This window comes from Melospiza melodia, chromosome 5 (genome assembly GCF_035770615.1).
Source record: "Melospiza melodia melodia isolate bMelMel2 chromosome 5, bMelMel2.pri, whole genome shotgun sequence".
NCBI classification, from domain to species: domain Eukaryota; kingdom Metazoa; phylum Chordata; class Aves; order Passeriformes; family Passerellidae; genus Melospiza; species Melospiza melodia.
Window position 1 is genome coordinate 73490851 of NC_086198.1, and position 20106 is coordinate 73510956.

The window sequence follows — 20106 nt, forward strand, 5'->3', positions numbered from 1 at the left end:
TTTGCTTAAACAGCAGCTGAAATGATAGCAAGTGAGTTTTATTTCTGGTGTTCTGAATCTCTCTGCTATAGTCTCAATAGTTTACAAGCTGCAAATTTGTGGATCTAAGCCCATTATGCTTGAAAGCACTGCATACTGCAAAAATTCGTGCAGGAATTTGAGTCATTTTGCTAGGAAGTGTCATGCATAGCTCTCATGATCACTATTACAAAGTATGATCCTAATTAAAAGAAACCCAAACAACAAAAAGCACCTTTGTGTTCAGAATCCTGATAGTTTGGTGGTGTAAATTATTGTTTGTTTCCCTTCTCCTCTGGATTTCTTTGATCCTCTAAGCCATCACAGGTAAGGAGCAGAAAGCTGGATCTTTTTTGTTTGCTATCTCATGCATCCGCACTGCAAGTACAGTCCCCACTGCAAGCACCGTGGGCACAACATTGTCTCCAGGTTCATAATTAACAGTGATGGTTAATGGCAAAGTAGGTCAGAAACTGTGGGAATAACTGTTCATCCTTTAAGGAAGGGGGATGCACAGGATGACCTCTCAAAGTATCTTCCAGCACTGTGACTCTGTGACAAGACAAAGCCAAAAGTCCCCCAGCTTGTTTTTCTAGCAGTCAGCTCTTTGCAGGGCTGCAGCTAACAGCCAGGAAAAAACATCCTTCCATCTGCAAGGAGAGCTCATTGATAGGTATGCAAAACTCTCCTGCCATGAAATATTTTTATAAATATTTGTTTATTTTCTTCCAATTATTACCACAATTGTACTATGATGCTAGCTGCTAATGGCAGGCTCTCTGTTCCAAATTATGCTTTTTGTGACAGCTGTAATGTATGGATCTGGAAATGGAGCCCCAGTTGCAGGGGGTGTCCTGCTGTCTTGTTAGTTTAGAGACTTCAGCCCAACGAACTTTTTTAGAATTCAGTCCACTGATATATAGTAAAATTACTATTTTCTTACCTGTTTCAGTTGAAACAGGTTTATATTAGAGAAGAAAGGAGACACCATATCTCAGAGATTTAGATTTTTGCAGAGGCATTTTCATCATTGCTCTTCTATCTTCCACAAGAAAACTAGGAACAACAGCACACAAGTCAATGAAAATTTCAATTTTCAGTAAAGATACTCACCTTGAAAGGGGAAAATTACTTCACCTGGTGAACCTTTTCATGATGCTAATGTGAATGAAAGTGTGATGGCCTGAAACTGGTGCTGGTGCAGTAGCTTGTGGGCATGAACAGGTTTTTTCCCAGGTGGTGACCATTCCTTGATAACTGAGCGTTTCCTCCCCTGCTGCCCTCAGTAGCACCTCCCTGGTGGCTCAGGGGCTGTTTATGCTGAGTGAGATGGCTCTGACCAGAACAACGTTTTGAGAGTGCACGTATGATTTCTTTGTCAGCTCAGCTTCAGCTTGTACTAACAAAGTAATAGAAGATTGGAGAGAATAGGGTCAGAGCACTCTTGTGTGGCTTCTGTCTGAAATGTTTCTCAGATGCTCAAAGCATGCTTCTAGATTTCTCCACTTGCTCCTGCACACTGGGTAGAATCTATGATTTTTTTTTCTACCTGCAGTTTAAACTGGTGAATTTTAGGAAAAGCTGCAGTGGAGAGGGAAGGGAAGGGAAGGGAAGGGAAGGGAAGGGAAGGGAAGGGAAGGGAAGGGAAGGGAAGGGAAGGGAAGGGAAGGGAAGGGAAGGGAAGGACTTTGTCCATTATAGTAGGAAGTGCTGCTAAAACCTATCAGCCCTGGCTAGAGGGAAGGTGCTCCTGACTCTGTGCCATTCCTCTCCATCGCTCCTGCTTAAAACAATACCAGCAGATATTTTGGCTGTGTCAAGGTTATTATTAGCAAACCACTAATTACTAAGCTAATAGAATTAAAAGAAACACCCCACAATTAAGGCCTATAAAAGTCATATAATCTCTCTAATTTTGTAGGAGCAGTCTGACAGGGATGGCAGAGCCCCATTACATGGCACAGAGGGTGGCTGGCTTCCAGCTCGTCAGTGTAAGTCATCAGCTCTGTGGCAACTTGTGCTTCTTACTGCTGTTGTTAAGAGACTATTGGAGGGTGCACAGATTTATTTCACCTTCACTTACTAAGACCAGAGTAAGCCATTAGTTTTTCTTCTGGTGAATCCCATTAATTAACATGCCAGATATCTCATCAGAGTCCCTAAAGGGAAAACCTACAGAGGAGCTAATGTTTATTATGGTCACTAATGTAGTGACCATATCTTACTGTAGATTTGGATGGGCTTGGTAATGGATCAGGATCCTGTTATGCCAAATGCTGCCAAATGCGGATCATGTCCCATGTTTTTCCCCACAGAACTTTTCATCTGAATAGACTGTGTCAAGAGATATTCCTTGAGGTAGAGTACACCTGGACTAAAAAGATGAAACAGCAAGAATTGCCTTTTTTGTTATGAGTTATACTCAAAAAATATAAATGTAACTTTAAAAGTAATACTTATTTTAAAGTGAAATGAACTATATCTGTGCCCCTCTTTGTGACTGTGTTCCAAATTCTTCTGCTTGCCATGTAATGTATAATCAGAACTCATAGTTTTATTTGGATCTTGTTCTTATTCATGAATTGATATATGCAGTGCTAAACATTTGCTTCTAGATTAATTTTTTAAAGAACACTGAATTACTTAGAATGTTGCAACTAAGACTAAAATAAAGCATGAATTTTAATGTGCCATGTCTTTCATTCAAGCATATACAGTCTGCATTTTTCACATAGGCTGGATGAATTTTATCTTTACACTACATTTGTAATTAATTTTCAGCTGGGGAGGATTTACTTGCTCTCTAGAATCGACTTGTTTGAACTCTCAAGTTAAGCTGAAAAGATGCTGTGAAATATTGAAAAAAAGGAAGAAATAGAAACATACAAAAGTTCATTGTTACCCAACTGCAAGACACTGCTAGTAAGGAAATTAAGCTGGTAAATATGCTTCCTGTATAACACCTCAAAACCGTGTTGTACTGTTCATCTTGCTGCTATGAATCTGAAGGGGCTGGTAAGTGTAGGCATCTTCTCCAAATATTGCAGCAAGACACATTGTGCTGCTGTTATAAGATGATCAGTTATGAAATTATTTTAATAGAAATTTTCAAAACTGAACTTCAGCGCTGCTCAGAGTGTTCCTGCCTGAGCTGGCCACTCTCTCTAGGTTTCAAGCGGACTAGACAGGCAAGCAGAATGGTTTTAGATTTCCTCTATCCAATTTTGAGACTACATCTATTGAGACTACTCAGTACAAAACTCTTATAATGGCTTACAGTTCAATTAGTTTTTCAACATGATGTGGGGTTTTTGCATGATTTGTCTTTCTCTTAAAAAAAAGAGAGAAAAGAAAAAATATTGTGGCCTCAACTACTTTCCTGTCACAAAGCTTTCTGTTCCTATTTCCCAGCTAGATGTGTGGACTTTTTGTCATGTTTAATTGCTCCTTGTGCCTCCATTGCTAATGCTTATCTTTCTTAGGCTGCATCTTCTTTTTTCCTTGTGCATCACCAATTATTAATTATTGTGTAATTTCGAGGGTAAGAGCCATGGAACTGGATGCTGGCACTTGGTATTTGAGGTTTACTCAGCAGTGGAAGAAGGCAGCAGCTGCCCAAAACCTGGGATGAAAAAACAATCAAAGGTGATCAAGGGCTCAATCTTACTATTCATTTTGCCCTGTCATGGCACCATGGGAATATTTTAAGGAATCATTTCAAAAATTAGTTTGATCTCATGGAAGATGGTTTCTGACATCTGTCACCCAGTGTTGAAGGAGCTCCTGTACCAGAGTGGGTATTAGAAACAAAAACAATCTCCAAACTTGAGTCATGACCCAGAACTTTGATGGGAGTCGAGGCAAATGTAAAGGTAACCATAATTTTCTGCTGAAATTTGTCTTTGGGCATATGTTCTCCCAGGGTTAGATGGTCAAGAACATGAAAACTGAACATTTTTACAAAAAGTGTTACTTAAAAGTGTTCAAAAGTTTCAGAAAGAGTTTTAAACTGAAAGAGGATACATTTATACTAGATTTTAGGAAGAAATTCCTCACAGTGAGGGTGTTGGGACACTGCAGCAGGTTGCCCAGAGAAGTTGTGGATGACTCATCCCTGGAGCAACCTGGTGTATCTAGGGAAGGGTGTCCCTGCCTGTGACAGGGGTTTGGAATTGAAGATGGTCTTTAAGGCTCTTTCCAACCCAAAACATTCTATAGTGCCTTGATTACTCATGGGTGGGTAGACTGAAGACAATTGAGGGCTCAGGAGCTCCAAGCCAATGCACAGAAGAGAGAAGAAAAGTGACAGGTTACAGCAGTGCAGGTGAACAGTCCTACCGAGAGGCTGTGGAGGAGCCTTCTGATTTAGCATCATCTGTTGCTGAAATTATTTCATGATTATCTGGTTTCTCCTGCATCCAGAAAATTCCTGGCTTTGTTGCAAATTCCTAATTAAAAAAAAAAATTACCTGGCTATTTAAGTCTAAAAGAATATCAGTGTTTATTAACATAAACATAAGGCTTGTGTATCTGAGCGACCTTCCTGTTTGATGGCCTCCTTTTGTGCATTATAGTCCCACAGCCTGTGGGACTCCTGCGTCCTGCTGGAGCACTTCTGTCCATTGGAGTGTGGAAGGTGTTCAGCTCTCACCATTATTTTCAAGTCCCTGAGTCATCTGAGTCCTTTTTTTCTGGTAACCACCCATGGCTATTACGGGATGTGTGTGAACACTCCCTCCCACAGTCACAAACCTTCCTGGTTGTTCCTCTGATCTCTGCTCAAGCTCACACCCAGACGAGCACATAGATGTCTACATGCACCACAGTGATATCTGCTGTTGTCATGGTGGCCTCTCAGACCTTGCTGCTTATGTGTGCTGAGAGACAGAGAAGTATATTTAGGCCATGTCTTTCCTCTCCTCCCCCTTTTTACAAGGATTAATAAATAGCTGAATTCTTGGCTTGACTTTTGTTCTGTTCTTAGGTCTTGCTTCAGTACATAACGATAATTTCCTGCTGAACTGCTTCTGCTGCACTTTGCCTGTTTCACTTCCCTTCCAAAAGAAGTGACTGCAGAGTAAATACTGGACCAGAACAATGTGACTCCCAGCCAGGGTTAAATCTGACCACAGAGCCTTGTGATTTTACCCAGCTTCTGATTTCACCAGCAATGGCTTCCAGTTTTGAGCTAAAGTGTGTTTGCTGTGAGGAGAGCACCCAAATTTTCAGCTGTGAATTCTCAACAATATGCAAAGAAGAAGATAACCTGTGCAAACTATCTACTCTTCTGAGCTGCAAAACTGTGAGAGAAGGGTAATACTACGTTCAGAGTGGTTTGCCCTTGCTTTTTCAGGTCCTCATTTTATTATGGGGACTGGAAAACCACTTTGTATGTGTGAGAGAGCTCAGCATAATAACAATGGAAATGACATGACTATTATTATTTCTGCGCTGGAGGTGGTTGTGGCTCTGTAAAAGTGTGGAGCTCTCTTCCCTCCAAAGCTTTAATAAAACCAAGAGGGAAGAAGAGCAACAGCTTGTTGCATTACTCTCTGAGTTGTGGGTTTGGTTGGAGGGTTATGTAAGGACATGTTTGCATACAGCCAAGGTGCATAATGCAGACACCCCTGAACAGAAACACCCCAATGTATGCCTCTGGCCAGAACGCCCCAAAGGCTATTTGCTAGCCAAACAATTTGCAGCAGGAGCACGAGGCATATATACCAACCTGCCAGCTGCCCCAGGAGAAGGGCTGACATCAAAGAGAAGCAGCTGGAGCTGTGACACCCCCAGCCTGGGCTGAGGGGGACACAGCCCCTGGCACCTCACAGGCCCTGGGCCAAGGGCAGCAGCTGCTCCTCTGCTGCTGGGGGCTCCTGCACAGAGCAGATTCCAGCCCACTGCTTTGTGCCTGGCTCCCACAGGTGTAAATGGCTGCACAGAGACCCGGGGCCTGGAGGTGGAGGAGAGTGGTTGCAGTGAGATGAAGGGCAAAGAGAAGACAGCACCTTCAGCACAGCCAGGCAGGCAACAGAGCTTCTGCCAGGGCCCGGTGAGGACACACATCCAGCCTTGTCAGCCCCATCCCAAAACACAACACTGGGAGTCTCACTGCTGTCACAACAGATAGCCTTTAGGAGGGACTCAAAGAAAGGACAGCAGTGGCTTTACCCCCTTCTTTTCTGGGGGATTGTATTTGGTGTGAAGACAGCATGGAAGAACACATGAAGTTGCTTGTAGAAAAGCAAAGATTACCATGACTTGGGCTGGTGCTGCTGGAGCTGTGGAAAGACAGAGGCAAAGTGCTGAGATGGAGATATGAATAAGAAGGGCTGAGAAATGATGAGTTTAAATGAAAGCCTGAATCTGAAATGTGTGTAGATGAAGCAGCTTTGGAGAGGGACAGGATGGTCAAACCAAGCAGGAAAGCAAGAGTTACAGGCTGGAAAGAGATGACGGGGGCCACAGTGACCTCTGTCACAAACAAACTTCATGGAAGTATCACAAACAAGATCTTTCTGAGGAAGAAGATGCTGTGTTACAGACTAAGCATATTGAGATCCGAGGAAGGGACACGATTTCACAGACCACTATCAGAAATGCTTGCTCTGCAAACTTCAGCTTTAACTGGGAAAAAAATCAAATGCTGTATGATTGCAGACTTATTTACAGACTCTTTGATTACTGAATTATATTCAAATGTTTAACCTGTAGTAGGAAACATTCTATGTTAGAAAACTTAAACAAAATTTGAGTTGAAGGTAGAGGCTTTTTAATTTTTGACAAAAGTAGCAGGTGTTCTACTTCTCCAATTACTTTTCTGATAATTAGAAATTAATTCTTGAATAATATACTTTCACTTATTCATAGTTTCCCAATTAGAGAGAGGGTGAAAAAAACATTTTGCCATAATCTCCTTAATGAAATGCAGTCACCAAACTTTCAACATTCAGTTTGCTTGCTGCAGTGAAGTCAGCTATTGGGCAGGACAAACTCTATAACAGGTATTTCACATAACTGATAATACAGTAAGCCATATTCAGAAGGAAAAATTACAGTTCAGGAGACACGGCCCTCCAAAAAAACACTCCAAACCTCCTGACATTTTTTATTGCAATTTTAAGACCAGTTTTGGAGGACACCTTTCTTAATCAAATACTATTGCCTTTAAAGATTAGTGTTCACAGCCTAATCATGCTGCACTTAGCTTAATTTGCTTTGCTATGGTCTCATTAAATTCTTTCTTTTGGTCAGAAACCCTGCCATGGCTTGGCAGAGAAACAGGAAATTTCTTCTCCATGTTGGAGGGTTGTGACTGCTCTTTCATTTTAACACACAGACTGGAGGGTGCTGCAGCAAATTACATGTGGGTCACCCCTTCCTTCATTTGTAAGGAGCTCACAACCCCTCAGAACACTTTATCAGCTGGACAACTGGGACAAAAGGGAGAAAAACAATCCTTGTGTCAAAAATGTCTCAGATTGTAATTTTATCACTTAGATCTAAAGTTTAATTTTAGGTTACCTGAAACCTCAATGGCAACAATTCCTACAACTGATTGTTGAGGTTGCTTTTGTCCTATCTCAGCTTGCGATACATTCAGCATTTGGTGGTCAAGAAGAGACTTTCCTGAATTGCTCCTCTCCTTTGTGCTGAGAAAGTGCACTTAGGGAACAACCTGGCACCATTACCTGTTATTTGATCTGGAATCTGTGAACCAGAGTAAAGCACAAGCAATAAATAGTAGAGGTTTTGCACTATTGTTTTGTTGGCAGATGAGAAATGTAAAAATTGCTTTCCTCACCAAAGTCTGGAAATCCATTAAAAACTTTTGAGCAGATGTTTCTCAATCATCCCTACACCTGCAGGAGTATGCAGAGAGATGTGGTACCCTGCAATCTCACCTGGGTCCATGGAATGTGTCTCCTCACCCAGATGGTGAGCAATTTTAATTGCTGGATGAGCTGCCGGCAGGGATTAGCTCTAACTAGACGCCTCTAGTGCAGTCACACACTTCACCTGCAGCTGAACTGAACTAAGAAGAAAGTCAAACTCTTTCCTATCCTTGGTTCTTCCAAGGAAACCTATTTGCATCCTGCACCAGAAAGGCATGCACTGGCTTTCAGAGGTAAGGCCCACAAGCACATGTGCAGTCAGTAGAACAGGCAGAGCTACACCTTCAGCAGCACACCTTAAAATAGTTGACTTGAGCACAGTGGTGCAACCATGGCTTTTGGTAGTGTGCCTGTGTTCTGGACATGCAGGGCACTGCACTCACATGTCTTTGCATTTTCTGTACTAGCCATTGTATTACAGAGATGCTCATTTAGAGGTAATCTGTACATGTTGGCAAGGAACTACTTCTGCCAGTAAAGCCAATTTGCTCCTCTAAATGGAGCAAATGGAGCATAGGTTCTCTCTGCTTGAGATGGATTGCCTGAGAACTTTGTTGGCAAACTTATCAGATGAGGATTCTAAGGGAAAACCTCCCTTTGGGTGAATGGGTCATGATTTTAAAGAGTACTAAAGAATACTTGAGAGGTTTTTGTACCACTAAAGCCCTCATTATTTACTGTTCTGGACTATTTTTTCTTGAAGAATTTAACTGCATAATATTTGCTGCTAATGCTGAACTCCCATTTTAATTCAAGTATTTAATGAAAATTTTCCCTGTGATTATTTGCTCATTACTGCAGGTAAGTTCTAAAAGATTTTTTTTTTGTTTATTCTTGATGCATTTACTAAAACTGGACTCACATGCTTTTATCAACTTTTAAATTGCAGTAGTTTGGAGAGAACACACTGTGAACTTGAACTTTGCAACATTTGACTGTGAGCTTTACATATTATACCAATAGTAGTTTGATTGGTTTCTACCTGCAGCAAAACTGTCTTAGGGATTTGCTTAGGTAAAACCTGTGAGATTTTTCTATGCTTGAAAAAGAATACAATTAGATTTACAATTGTTTAGAAGCACAAACTGCTTTCAAAAAGTACAGGTAATATTCCAGAAAAAAGGCAGCATAGTGGGTACCCAGCTCTGAATAAATCTTTTTAAAAGATTAGAATTTAGAAGAATTAAGAAGAATTCTTAAATTAGAATTGCTAAGAATTAATTAAGAATAAAAATAATTATTTTTTTAATTATAAAGAATTATGGAAATCAATTTCTTTCACTATTTTTGAGCTCCAATATTATTTATTCTTTAAAAATTTAACTTGCAGGACTTCTAATCTACTATTGGGGACTTGAACTAGCCTAGATGAAGATCTTCTGTCTACTCATCAGTTACAGATGTTAATTGGGATGAGGGTCATGATACTAATCAGTTGCACAAATGACCTACATGTGGAAACAAATAGATGAAGAATATTTCCAGGTCACCACCAGTGGTAAATATTGCTCTGTTAAATATTTACATATACAGATGGAACATTGCTTGTTTGTTTTGGGATTTTGGTTGGTTGCTTGATTGGTTGGGCTTTTGCACTCCAGAAAAAAAAAAAAAAAAAAAAAAAAAAAAAAAGCCAACAACAAAATAAAAAAAAAAAAAAAACAAAAAAAAAAACAAAAAAACCACCAAAAACTCCTGCATTTGAACAAAAATAATTGAAGGGAGAAGAAAAAACATTTTTTTTCTATTTCATGACAATGCTAGCAGGAATTACTACGTTAAAAAAAAAATCTGCTGGTGTGTGCTTCCTGTTCCAGTTTGTTTAGTCACAAGTTTGAATTAGATCTCTCTGTTGGTTGGTTTCGTTTACTATAAACAGGTCTTGTGCTCTGTTTCAATACATCAAAGCCCTTAGCCAGGCGCAGACAAGTAAGGTAAAAGGGGGTAAGAAAGTTTACAGTCTTGCTTCATTGTTTCTTTAAGCGTTCCAGACAACGGTCAGAGGGATCACACGGAGTTTAAAAGAAGGCTTGGTTGCTGTTTTTCTGTCTATGTAAACTGGTTTCTCTTTTGTTCCTTTTCTAGAAACCACATGTAACTTTAGGTCAGAAAAGTGTAAAATGTGGCACTTCTCAAACCAGCGGTACGGCTGCCCCGGGGTAACTCGATCAGGCAAAGGTGCAGGCTCCTCTCCCTGCTGCGCTGATGCCTGCTGCCGTCCTTCAGGTGAGTACCACAGGTTTATTTTATTTTCAAATATCCATCCACCTGAAGGAGGCAGATGGCTGAGAAGGGTATTTTTTTCACGACTGACACTGTCAAAGAAAAACCCAACTCACTGTTTTAGCGCTTTAGAGATAAACGCGAATCCCTCCATTCCACAGTATTTTTAGTAAAGCTGCTCTAAAAGTTTGCTTCAAGCCCTTGCATCTCTCAAGGTTTTCTTCTCTGGTTTTGGACGGTTTGATTTTTTTGGGAGGGGGGGCGAGTTTGTTTGTTTTTTGTTTGTTTTTTGTTGTTGTTCTGGGGTTTGGGTTGGGGTTTTTTTTGTTTGTTGGGGGAGGGGTTTGCTGTTGGTGTTTTTTGGGGTTTTTGTTTGTTTGGTTTGGTTTTTTTTTAAATCTGCCCTCTTAAAACAACAGGAATGCTGGCTGGCCCTTAGCCAGCCAGAACTCAGCAAGCAGGGTAAAATTTCAGTTCAGATTTACGGGAAGGTGTTGGGAGTAAAAATCTGGTTTGGTGAGTTTAAGGCAGGGAGTAGTCCGGAGACAACCTTGCTACTGTGAATGTGGAGAGAAAGAGAGGAGGGGGGGAGGAGGATAATAAAAACCACCCAGGCTGGAGATTAGAGACCAATTTTTCCCCTGTCCGAGTTTCAGTGCGTGTTGCTGAGCTCCCGCAGCCTTACCGAGTTTGCAGGCAGAAAGCCGGGTCTGGGGTGCCGGAGCTGCGCGGTGCCGGCAGAGAGCTCAGCTCAGCGCCCTGGAATGTGCGGCTTAGGGCAGGGGCGAGCAGGGGTTTTGGCTTAGCTGGTACTAATTGCGAGTTTTAGTGCTCAAAAACTCTGGTTAAAAAAAAAAAAATAACAAACAACCAAGCAAAGAGCCAAGAGAGGGGGGTTAAGGCTGGGAGAGCTGTTGCTCCAAGAAGCCGTGCAAGGAGTTGCTCAACTCTCACTCAGCAGCGCGGTAGGAAGGACAATGCATTAAGGTCGCTACCCCAAAACGCCGCGGCCGCCGCTGCGAATGGTGCTGGGCGCTGAGGTGGGCTCCAGGTAGGTACCGCCGCTGCTCGGTTTGCTCCGCGCTTCCTCCGTCCTTGGCTGTGCATTGGATTGTACTCACTGCTCTCTGATTGGGTTGACAATGTAAGCGACCAGAAGCTCACTCAGAAAATACATTTTAAAGTATTTTTACGGGGGAAAGGCAAATGGAGAGAACTGCAGACGTTTTCGATGGAGTTTTGGTGACTCTTTCCAATTGACAGACTTCTGGTGATTCTGAAGAAAGATGACAGGGGAGAGGCACAGACAGGTACTAAAAAAGGACAGATTGAGAAGTGATTTGCAGATCTGAGAGTTTTAATTTAAAATATGTGTTTCTCCAAGTCAAAGATAAAGCACAGCGTGACTTGCCTAATGTCTTTGGAGTCAATTTCGGAAGTAGTGTTTCGTTTCATGGCTGTTTTTTCTTTTTGAACACTTAAAATGCTGTAATTTGTACAGACCACAGAGCCGTGGCACAAGTGACAGGGAGGTGACAAGAGGGCTCTGAGTCTGCTGTCTGCCAATCTGTTATAGACATTAGCATAAGAATGGGACCTTATCTGTGAAAAGTTTCTGAAGACCATTTAGAATACATGTATCCATCAGGAGATCAGGCATCTTCTTCACGCTGTGATATGCGTGAGTAGATGAGAAATACTAGGGTTCATGTTAAAAGAAACAGCAGATTTTAAATTTTTTTTAGAGGAAAGGCTGCGCAGCTCATTTCTTCTCAGGAGCTTGAAATAAAACTTTGAGCAAAAGCCAACCTATTGTAATGGATAAAGATGGGCTGGGACCTTACAAGGTCGCAAGATCCCTACTAAATTTTATCGGCTCAACTGAGCTGACCTGGCAGAAGGCGGGAGCAGCATTAGACGGGGCTGAAACGAGCCGCCCGAGGCTAACGCAAGCTGAGTATCGGTGCCCTGATGTGTCTCCCAGACTGTGCAAACGATAATTTGGACAAGCCTGCAATTACTCTGTCCCGGTCCCGCCGGGCTGCCGTGGTGCGCGGGGAGCGCTGGGCGCTGCGGGGAGGCCGGGGCAGAGGCCGCCCGCGGTGTTCGCGGAGCCTGGCATCCCGGTGTGCAGCTGGAAACCGGGAGGCAGCTGCGCTCTCCGGGAGTGGGTGGAGATAACGCCAGGAATGGGCCGCTGCCGGTGTCCGGCAGGCTCGAAGCCTACAGACCGCTGTCTGCGAGATAAACCAAGAGACAAACACTCCTCCTGCGCATTCAACACTCCTCCTGCGCAGTCCTTCTCCCTCCCGCCGCTCCCCTGCATATTCCCGTCCTGAGAGAGGTTGTTCTCCGGGCTCGTTTCAGAGCTGTGCATCCCGAGAGCTGAGGGCGGCTTTTCCCACCTCACCTCGTAGCCCCAGCACCCTCTTGCGCTTTTGGGGTCCGACCTCTTCTGAGACACAGGCTCCGGGCCCTCAGTGTTGTTAGGGAAATATTTGGTGTTGACTGGCATTTAAATAGGGTAGCTAATAATTTCTGAGTGTCCCTGCTGCAGCTGAGGATACAAAATCTTCCTCTGAAGTTTTAGAAAACAAAAGAACATGCTGTCTTCAATGCAACAGATTTTTTTTAAAGTTGCAAACATTGTAATAAAAAGATTTAATATAGGCAGTGGAGATGGTAGAGCCTTCAGGGAATACTGTTTCTATGTCAGTTTGGTCTGAACCCTTGATCCTGCGTGGCCCTCACCTGGCTGGCTTCAGCAAAGCTATCCCTGGCACTGGGGTCTGCTTTTGCAGCTTCCCACATTTTGGAGTCTTGGTCTCCTCCACATGGCAGAGCCCCTCATTTTGCTACCACTCTATGAAATGCTACACCCTCCTCTGTGAAAGCTGTGGGAGCATCTGACAGCTAGAGAGAACCAGGGGTTACCTGGAGTGATGTGAGAGTACCTGTTGGGTTACCATGGGGCCCACTGCTCTGCTAGGGTGACAAACTCCAGCAGAGGTGGCACCACATTTATGGGTGAAAGAAAAAGGTGGTCTTGGCTTTTTCATTCAAATGGCCCTGATCACTTGTGTGCAGTTTCCTGAATCTGAATATTGCTAGAATTTACTGAGAAATTTAGTAGGGGCAAGTATGTGCTCTTTGTGAAGAAACATGGGCAGATCCTGCTCCTGTTAAAAAAAAAAAATCAACTATAAACACAAAGGTGAACATAAAGATCAGGTTTGCTTTGTAGCAAGGAAGCAGATCTAACATAAAGAGTATACAGAGACTATCTCCATGCTTGTATATGGTACATGTAGTTGCCTCTTTTGTCATGAAGTTGAAATCTCCAAATTACTGATGACTTAAACCAACAAATCCTTCCTTATATTGTAGTCACTTTGAAATTTGTTTCATAAGGGGATTTTTAGGTGCAATTTTCAAGTTTGTAAAATGGATTCCGTGAACCGGATATTTTTGTCTGCTCCCTTAGTAAGAGGGAAGGACTCTGACCTTTATCTTTCCAGTATGAGGCCTAAAATAATATTTCTTTCTGCTGTAGTAATTTTTTTTCAATAAAATGCTTCTGGATAGACCCAGCTCTTGCCAAGATCAGGAACATCTCAGTAGCCTTGCTGAGACAATGCAGGCATTGTATAGCTATGGCTGGTAGGGCTTTGGTGACACAGTAAACTCAACAGAGAAAAGCAACTTTTTAGTAACTGCAGAGCTGACTACCTGATACTTGAGGGCATTTTTGTCCTTTCCAGGCTTTCATTTGCCCTGATCCCAAGTAAGATTTTATTTGAAAAGAAGAAAGAGGTTTCTGATATTTTTAAAGTGTGTTTTACAAAATATGCTTAGAGTTTGGATATTATCTTTTGCTTAGGTAGGTCATAAAGCTGAGACTGAGTCTGCACAGATGGGCTTATTTGCCATGAGATGGAAAGAAATTATAAAGGCATGAGAATCCTCAACCAATAAGAATGCGACAGCAATAACTTCCATGTATTTCCAAAGGGAGAACAGCTTAACCAGCCTCTAACAACTGAGAGGCTTTCTAACTTATTTGCCAATGGGAGAGCCATTGGAAGGTTTACTCTGGAAAAGCAGCACCCCAAGTGATGTAGCTCAGAGTTTGCTTTCATGTTTTAGCCTTTTGAGTACCCAATGGATGGGCTGGAGCTGTGCCGTAGAAATAAACTGAGGTACTGCTTCTGCCTTTTTGTCTTTTACCAGAGAAACTCAGCTCCACTGCAAGTCAGGGTGTGGGCTGAGTTTCAGCAAGCTGAGTTCCCAGTAACATTGAAGATGTCATTTATGATTGCTGTGTCACAGAGCTGGGATTCCTGACCTGGGTGTTTCTGCTGCGCGGAGCCGCTCGCACAGGCGGAGCGGAAGGGCTGCCACTGCCAGCGGGGTTTGTGCACAACGCAGCTGCTGCTGAGAGGCAGGGGATGGATGGATGCAGGTGGAGCACAAGGAAGTGGGGAGGGGTCAGCTGGGTACAGAGCAGAGCAGCATGCCAGCAGGCTGGCTGCTGTTGGGCTATCTCAGCAGCAAGGGAGAGATTTTAGAAAGAATTTAGGAGAGGTGAGCAAAGTTCCTCCGCAGCTGTGACCAGGGAGGCAGTCCCAGTGAGGAATTATGAAGGAAAACAGAAGGGCATATGATGAGAAGCATAAAGTGGGTGTTCATAAGCTACAAAAGACACCTGGTTATACTATTCAGCTCTGCCTGCCTAGGCAAGTATTGTGTGTAAGGACCTTCTATTTTATTTGTTAGAAGACGGAAAGAGGATCAACAGGAGCACAGAAAATGAGTGGCACATTCAAAGGTATGAAAATGACTCTTGAAATAATATTTGGAAGACAAAACAGTGATCAAGTTTGTAGATCAACAGTGGATCAAATTATGAAAGAGCAAAAAGGATTGTCACCATTAATGAGCTAATGTGAGGGTGAGACTCCAGGGAAGCATTTAAGTTTTGAGGGCAGAGAGAATAGCCGATGTCCTTGACATGCATGCAGAAAGCATCAACAGGTCTTAGCTGTACCTTGAAAGAAAGGCTGCCCAAATAAAAACTGTGCTCTGCCTGCAAACAGAGCAGTAATGGTCACTGTGGAAAGGAGAGAAAAGAGACTTTGGGTATTCCTTGAGAGGGGGGCAGTATTAGAGGCTCTGCTTTATCCACATACAGCTGGAAGTGATGGCTGGGCTTTCAGGAGACAGTGTTTCAACCTTTCTAGCAGAAGAGAAACAGCTGAGGGGTGTTGGTTGGGCTGGATATTATACGGAAGAAAATCGAAGAGAATTGAAATGTAGGGAGATTTTGCAATTTAACTTGGTATAGAGGTAAGGGCTAAAAGCAAAGGAGAGGTCATGAGGGTTGATGGAATGGAAATTGCAAAAAGGTTGAATAGTGGACATAATGGGGGAGGCTAATGGGTGGTGCTGAATGGGACCACTTGTAGTTTAGTGCAGGAATAACCCAGCAGTAGAAAGCCTCTGGACAGTGCATGCCAAATAAACAGTCCTTTTTAATGAGGAAAAGAAAAGGATCAGGGCAGAAGAGGAACAGAATTGTTAAAATGGACATAGCATGACAAAGAGGGTGATATGGGTCATCAGCATAAATCAGCAGGAATAAGAAGAGAAAAATGAGGAATCAAAACCCAAGGAGGAAGGTGATGGACTTGGGTGAAGGGGAGGCATTTGCAGGGCTCAGAAGAGAAGGGAAGGGAGAAAATGACAAATGAGCAATCCTTGAAAAGAGGAGGAGGAAGAAGAGGTGGAGGAGGAAGGAGACAGGGGAGGAAAAGGTCAGTTCACTGAGTCTGATCCCCAAATGGGATCAGAAAAGCTGAGACAGAGGGGCTTTATTAGGGTTTGAAAGCTGTGCTCAAGATTTCAGGACCCTGAAGGGTGGAATTATGAAGAGACTGTGGCTAACAGGTCTTTAACACTGGAAGTTGTGCTGGGGTGACAAACAGAGGGTATGAGGTGTGAGCAGTATGCAGGGTGCAACTGTGGGAGCTCTTGTGGCTGGGGAGGGAGGAAGAGCTGGAGCTGGGAAAAAAGCATGAAAGGCAAGGAGGGAAGGTAGAGTCAAACACAATCATGCACGCAGGGACATGTCCTCTAGATGTTTTTGCAACAAAAGAGCACGTTCAACTCACCTCAATTAAATATTAACATTATTACCATGACTTGAGGCCATGTTTCTGGCAGTAAAATTTCTGTTGACTGTATGCTGAAATTTCACCAGAGTTCATACACTACTATCCACATCCTAATGTGAGTGTTAGTGCTCACAGGAAGCATTTCACTGTCATTAGCATTTTCATTAAAGGTAGCACTAATACAGCACCAGAAGCTCACAGGAGCATAGTCACAGTTAAGGCTGCAAGCAGACCTAGACTTAATTGGTGAGTGCATTCAAACTTTTGGCACTGCACAATAGTCTGTGGCTCTTGAAGGTGGGTTCTGCCTTTAGCTTCTTAGCCTCATGAAGCAGGCAAGAAAAGACACAACTTATCTGACTTACTGAGTGCAGACTTTCAATGAACATGGAGGTGCCTCCGGCTGGGTCAAGGAGATCTGAACGTGCTTGCTGTTGCTACCATTTGTGGTGTCTTTGTCAGTGTTTACAAAGCAAATGGGATGAGTAAATGCTACTGACAAGGCTGTCTGCTCACCCTGAGCACCCAGGCCAAGGGTGGCTGCAGATGTGCCCAGCAGCCTTGCACAACCCCAGGGCCCAGAGCAAGCTTCAACCTGGGCAGGGCTCAAACAGGCCACAGTTGTCCTGCAGGGAAGGAAGAAATGTGATTTTCATAGAGGATAATTGTATTGAGCAACAATAAACAAAAAGGCTTTTACATGCTTCTTCCACATATTGAAGTCCCAAGTCTCAGCTTACCAATGTGAGTCACAGGTCAGACTGTATGTGTGCAGAATAAACCTTCCTGAGCACCACAGGGGTGGCAAGAGGTATCTGGGATGTCAGCACAGTGCCCTGCCTTCCATGGTGTGTGATCAGTGGGAAGAGGGTCTGAGACAGCTCCTGAACACAGCTGTGTCTGTGCTGCTCTGCCCCTCTCTGCCTTGCCAACTGGGAGCCCTCCCTGATATTTTAAGGTCTGTTCTATGACCTGTGATTCACCACAAGTGTTTGCAGGTCCTTGCTGGAGGTGGTGAGAAGGTGTCTTCCCATGGTGGCTCTTTAATTCTCTTGGAAGGCTCTGGTTTTCTGCAGGGAGTCATCAGCAAGCTTACACTTTTGGTAAGCAGCAAGACTGACTGGTGAACAATTTTAGTTTTTACTGTTTGCTAACCTTATAAGTAAGAAAATTCCTGTGCAAATTCCTGCACAAATTCCTGGCCATTCCCATGGCCACCTGCCTCGGGGGAAGTTTATCAGGTACACTGTCTGGTTGATATACAGGGCACTGTATAAATCCTACAGCTGTGAGGAATGTGGAATGAACTGCCAGAAGCCCTGAGTAAATACAGCAAGTATTGCTAAACCAAAGGCACTGGTGGTCTTGTCTGTTGGTTTTTGCATCAGAATGAGAAGAGCCCAGGGCAAGCATTTTGCTGACAGAAGAGTTTCAGGGCTTCTTCCCCCTCCCCTGTCTAGAGCATTATCTGGAGTTGCAACAGTGGCTTTTTGATTCCTGTCATGTCCCAAAGATGGGTTTATGGTGCTATGCCAGTGGGAAGAGAGGCACCTTTAAAAAACCTCAGGGATTTGAGAGGTGTTAACAGTGATCCTGCTAGTCCCTGGGCTCTGGGGCTGCTGAGAGCAGGTTGTGGTGTCCATCTCATTGGCCTTTACCAAGGACACTGAAATCTGAATCAAATCCTGGCATTTCCATCTGTAGATCACTGAGGTTTTGGGTTGTTGGTTTGTTTTAAAAAGGAAAATATAGTGTTTATATTTGCATGTTTGTACATATATATAAACAGCATGTGCGCTAGAGGTATCAACACAAATCAGTCTCAGGGCTGGATTTCCAACTCCTAAAGCACTATCAGTTACCATTTTTATCTCTGTTTCAGGGAGATGATCTTATGGGATCATTTTGCCCACTGTGTCATATTTTTTTCTCTCCCTCTGTACACCAGAAATACACTCTTGAGTGCCACAAGAGACGAGCTGTTAAAGAATATACTACATATATAAAAGAGGTGAAACATGAAGCATCTCTGCCTCTGTATTTTCCAACAGATACAGCAGGGTGTTTTTTCCTAAATAAATAAGTTGTGTAAAAACTACAAGTTATCCAAAGGAAGTTTAAGCAAAATTGCTGGCAGTGAGGTCTACTTTCCCATGGGCAGTATGAGAAACTTAATTTTATGGAAAATGCCTTCCATCTGTAAGCCTAAAAGGTTAAGTTCTCAATAAAGCTTCATACTGGTAATAGTGAAAATCAGTTAAAGACCTCAACTCCCAGTGCATGCTGCCAGTACACAAGACATGGGCTGAACAGGGGATTTGTAAGCTGGGGTGTAAGTTCGTAGTATCTTCAGGTGCACCTTCATGTTTTTCATACATGGGCAACTAACTCCATGTTCTCTTTTTTGTTGTACTCCAAAGCAATCGCAAAGGATCCTGCTGCAGTTTGGGAGCTGTAATTGTGTTGTTATTGTGGATACAAGGTTACCTGTCCCCCGTGCCCCAGGAATACCCACAAATGGGTCAGACAAACCCTTTGCAGAGCTGAGGCTGGTGCAAAGAGGATTAGCTAAGCTTGTTAGTTGCTGCTGCTATGCAAGTTTCTTTTGGAATTCTGTGTTCAAAGCTGGCTCGCTGCTTTCCCATTTTCAGAGGTTCACCTTTGCCTTCTGGCCCTGGTGCCAGTTTCTGGGTCTCCATGCTCTCTGCATGCTCTGTCTGTGTCAGTCAGTGAGTCTGGCACTGTGGCCAGGGATCCTGGCACAGGATACGCGCTCTGAACTGGCGTGTGTGTGCCCTGGTGCCCCACAGACCACCCACTCTGCATCCTTGCAAACAGCTGGGTGTACAGGTGTTGGAACCGTGGAAAAGCAAAAGGGGTGAACCCCCTTCTGGCCAACATCAGGAGCTTTCAATGACAGGCAAGGTGGATGAACCAGACCTTCCTTTTCACTGCTTTTCTACATTGTTTAAATGTGGTTTCAGCCACAATACCAAGACACAGAGAGGGGTTAGCTTCTGCCTGATCTCTGATGAGGGGCACTGCTTTTGTGTCTTCTAAATCAAGCACTGTAACATGAACAGTGTGAGATGAACATAATTTTGTTCGTCCTTCTGTAGATCCAAACCACTTGTATCACATTTCCTCTTCATCTAATCTTATCTGTTTTGTGTTGCAATCCTTGCTGTGCTTCCCTATTTCCAAACCAAAGCACAATCTTTCTGAAAAAAAATCTGAAAGCTGCTGCCATTTTGAAACGTGGCCTTTTTCAAACAAAGAACATCAGGTGGTATTTGACACATTGGCTCATTAATCCTTACCTGGAAAGGAACTGATGCCAAAATCATTGCATTCTTAAAGCTCCTGCAAATGTCAGTCACTATTAAATAAAGGTTTCTTCTGAGTTCACGGGTACTATTGTACACCTATGTGCAACAGGGTGTAGAACAAGCCAGGCAAGAAGCAAAAAGTATACAAACGACTGGTTTTGCAGGAAAAGCACCAGTGTAAAACTTAGGAAACCTGGGTTCATGTCCCTGCCTTGCCATAGAAAATAACACACATGAGTTAACAGCAGTAGAGTCCAGTGGTTTTTGTGGATATCTGTTTTGTGCTTGCTGGTCTCTGCTGGTATAGCTGAAAGTCCCACCAGGTTGTGAGGTCTGCTATGGCCAGTCAGTGGGGAACTTCAGCAAATCTCAGGGATTTTTCTGTGTTTGGTTTATGCCTTCATTTTGATAGGGTTGGGTCGTTGTGCTGTGCGAGTCCTGGGGAAGGATGAGGGAAGGTGCCAGTCC

The 20106-nt window shown here is 43.3% G+C and overlaps 1 protein-coding gene across 4 annotated transcripts in view; it reads left to right on the top strand.

Moving 5' to 3' along the window:
• The first annotated feature begins 9737 nt into the window (after nucleotides 1-9737).
• The window catches only part of RBM47 (RNA binding motif protein 47), a 75914-nt gene continuing 65545 nt past the window's right edge, over nucleotides 9738-20106 (top strand). Inside the window, exons 1-2 of one of the 4 annotated variants that reach the window (XM_063157391.1) lie at nucleotides 9738-9847; nucleotides 9999-10139. Coding sequence is in view for 1 of the 4 variants with exons in the window: in XM_063157387.1 (XP_063013457.1) it covers nucleotides 11159-11187 (29 nt within the window). In the remaining 3 variants the exon portion in view is untranslated. Of the gene's footprint in view, nucleotides 9858-9908; nucleotides 10140-10795; nucleotides 11188-20106 lie in introns of those variants that run through there. The other 3 variants (XM_063157390.1, XM_063157388.1, XM_063157387.1) reach the window with 3 other exon arrangements.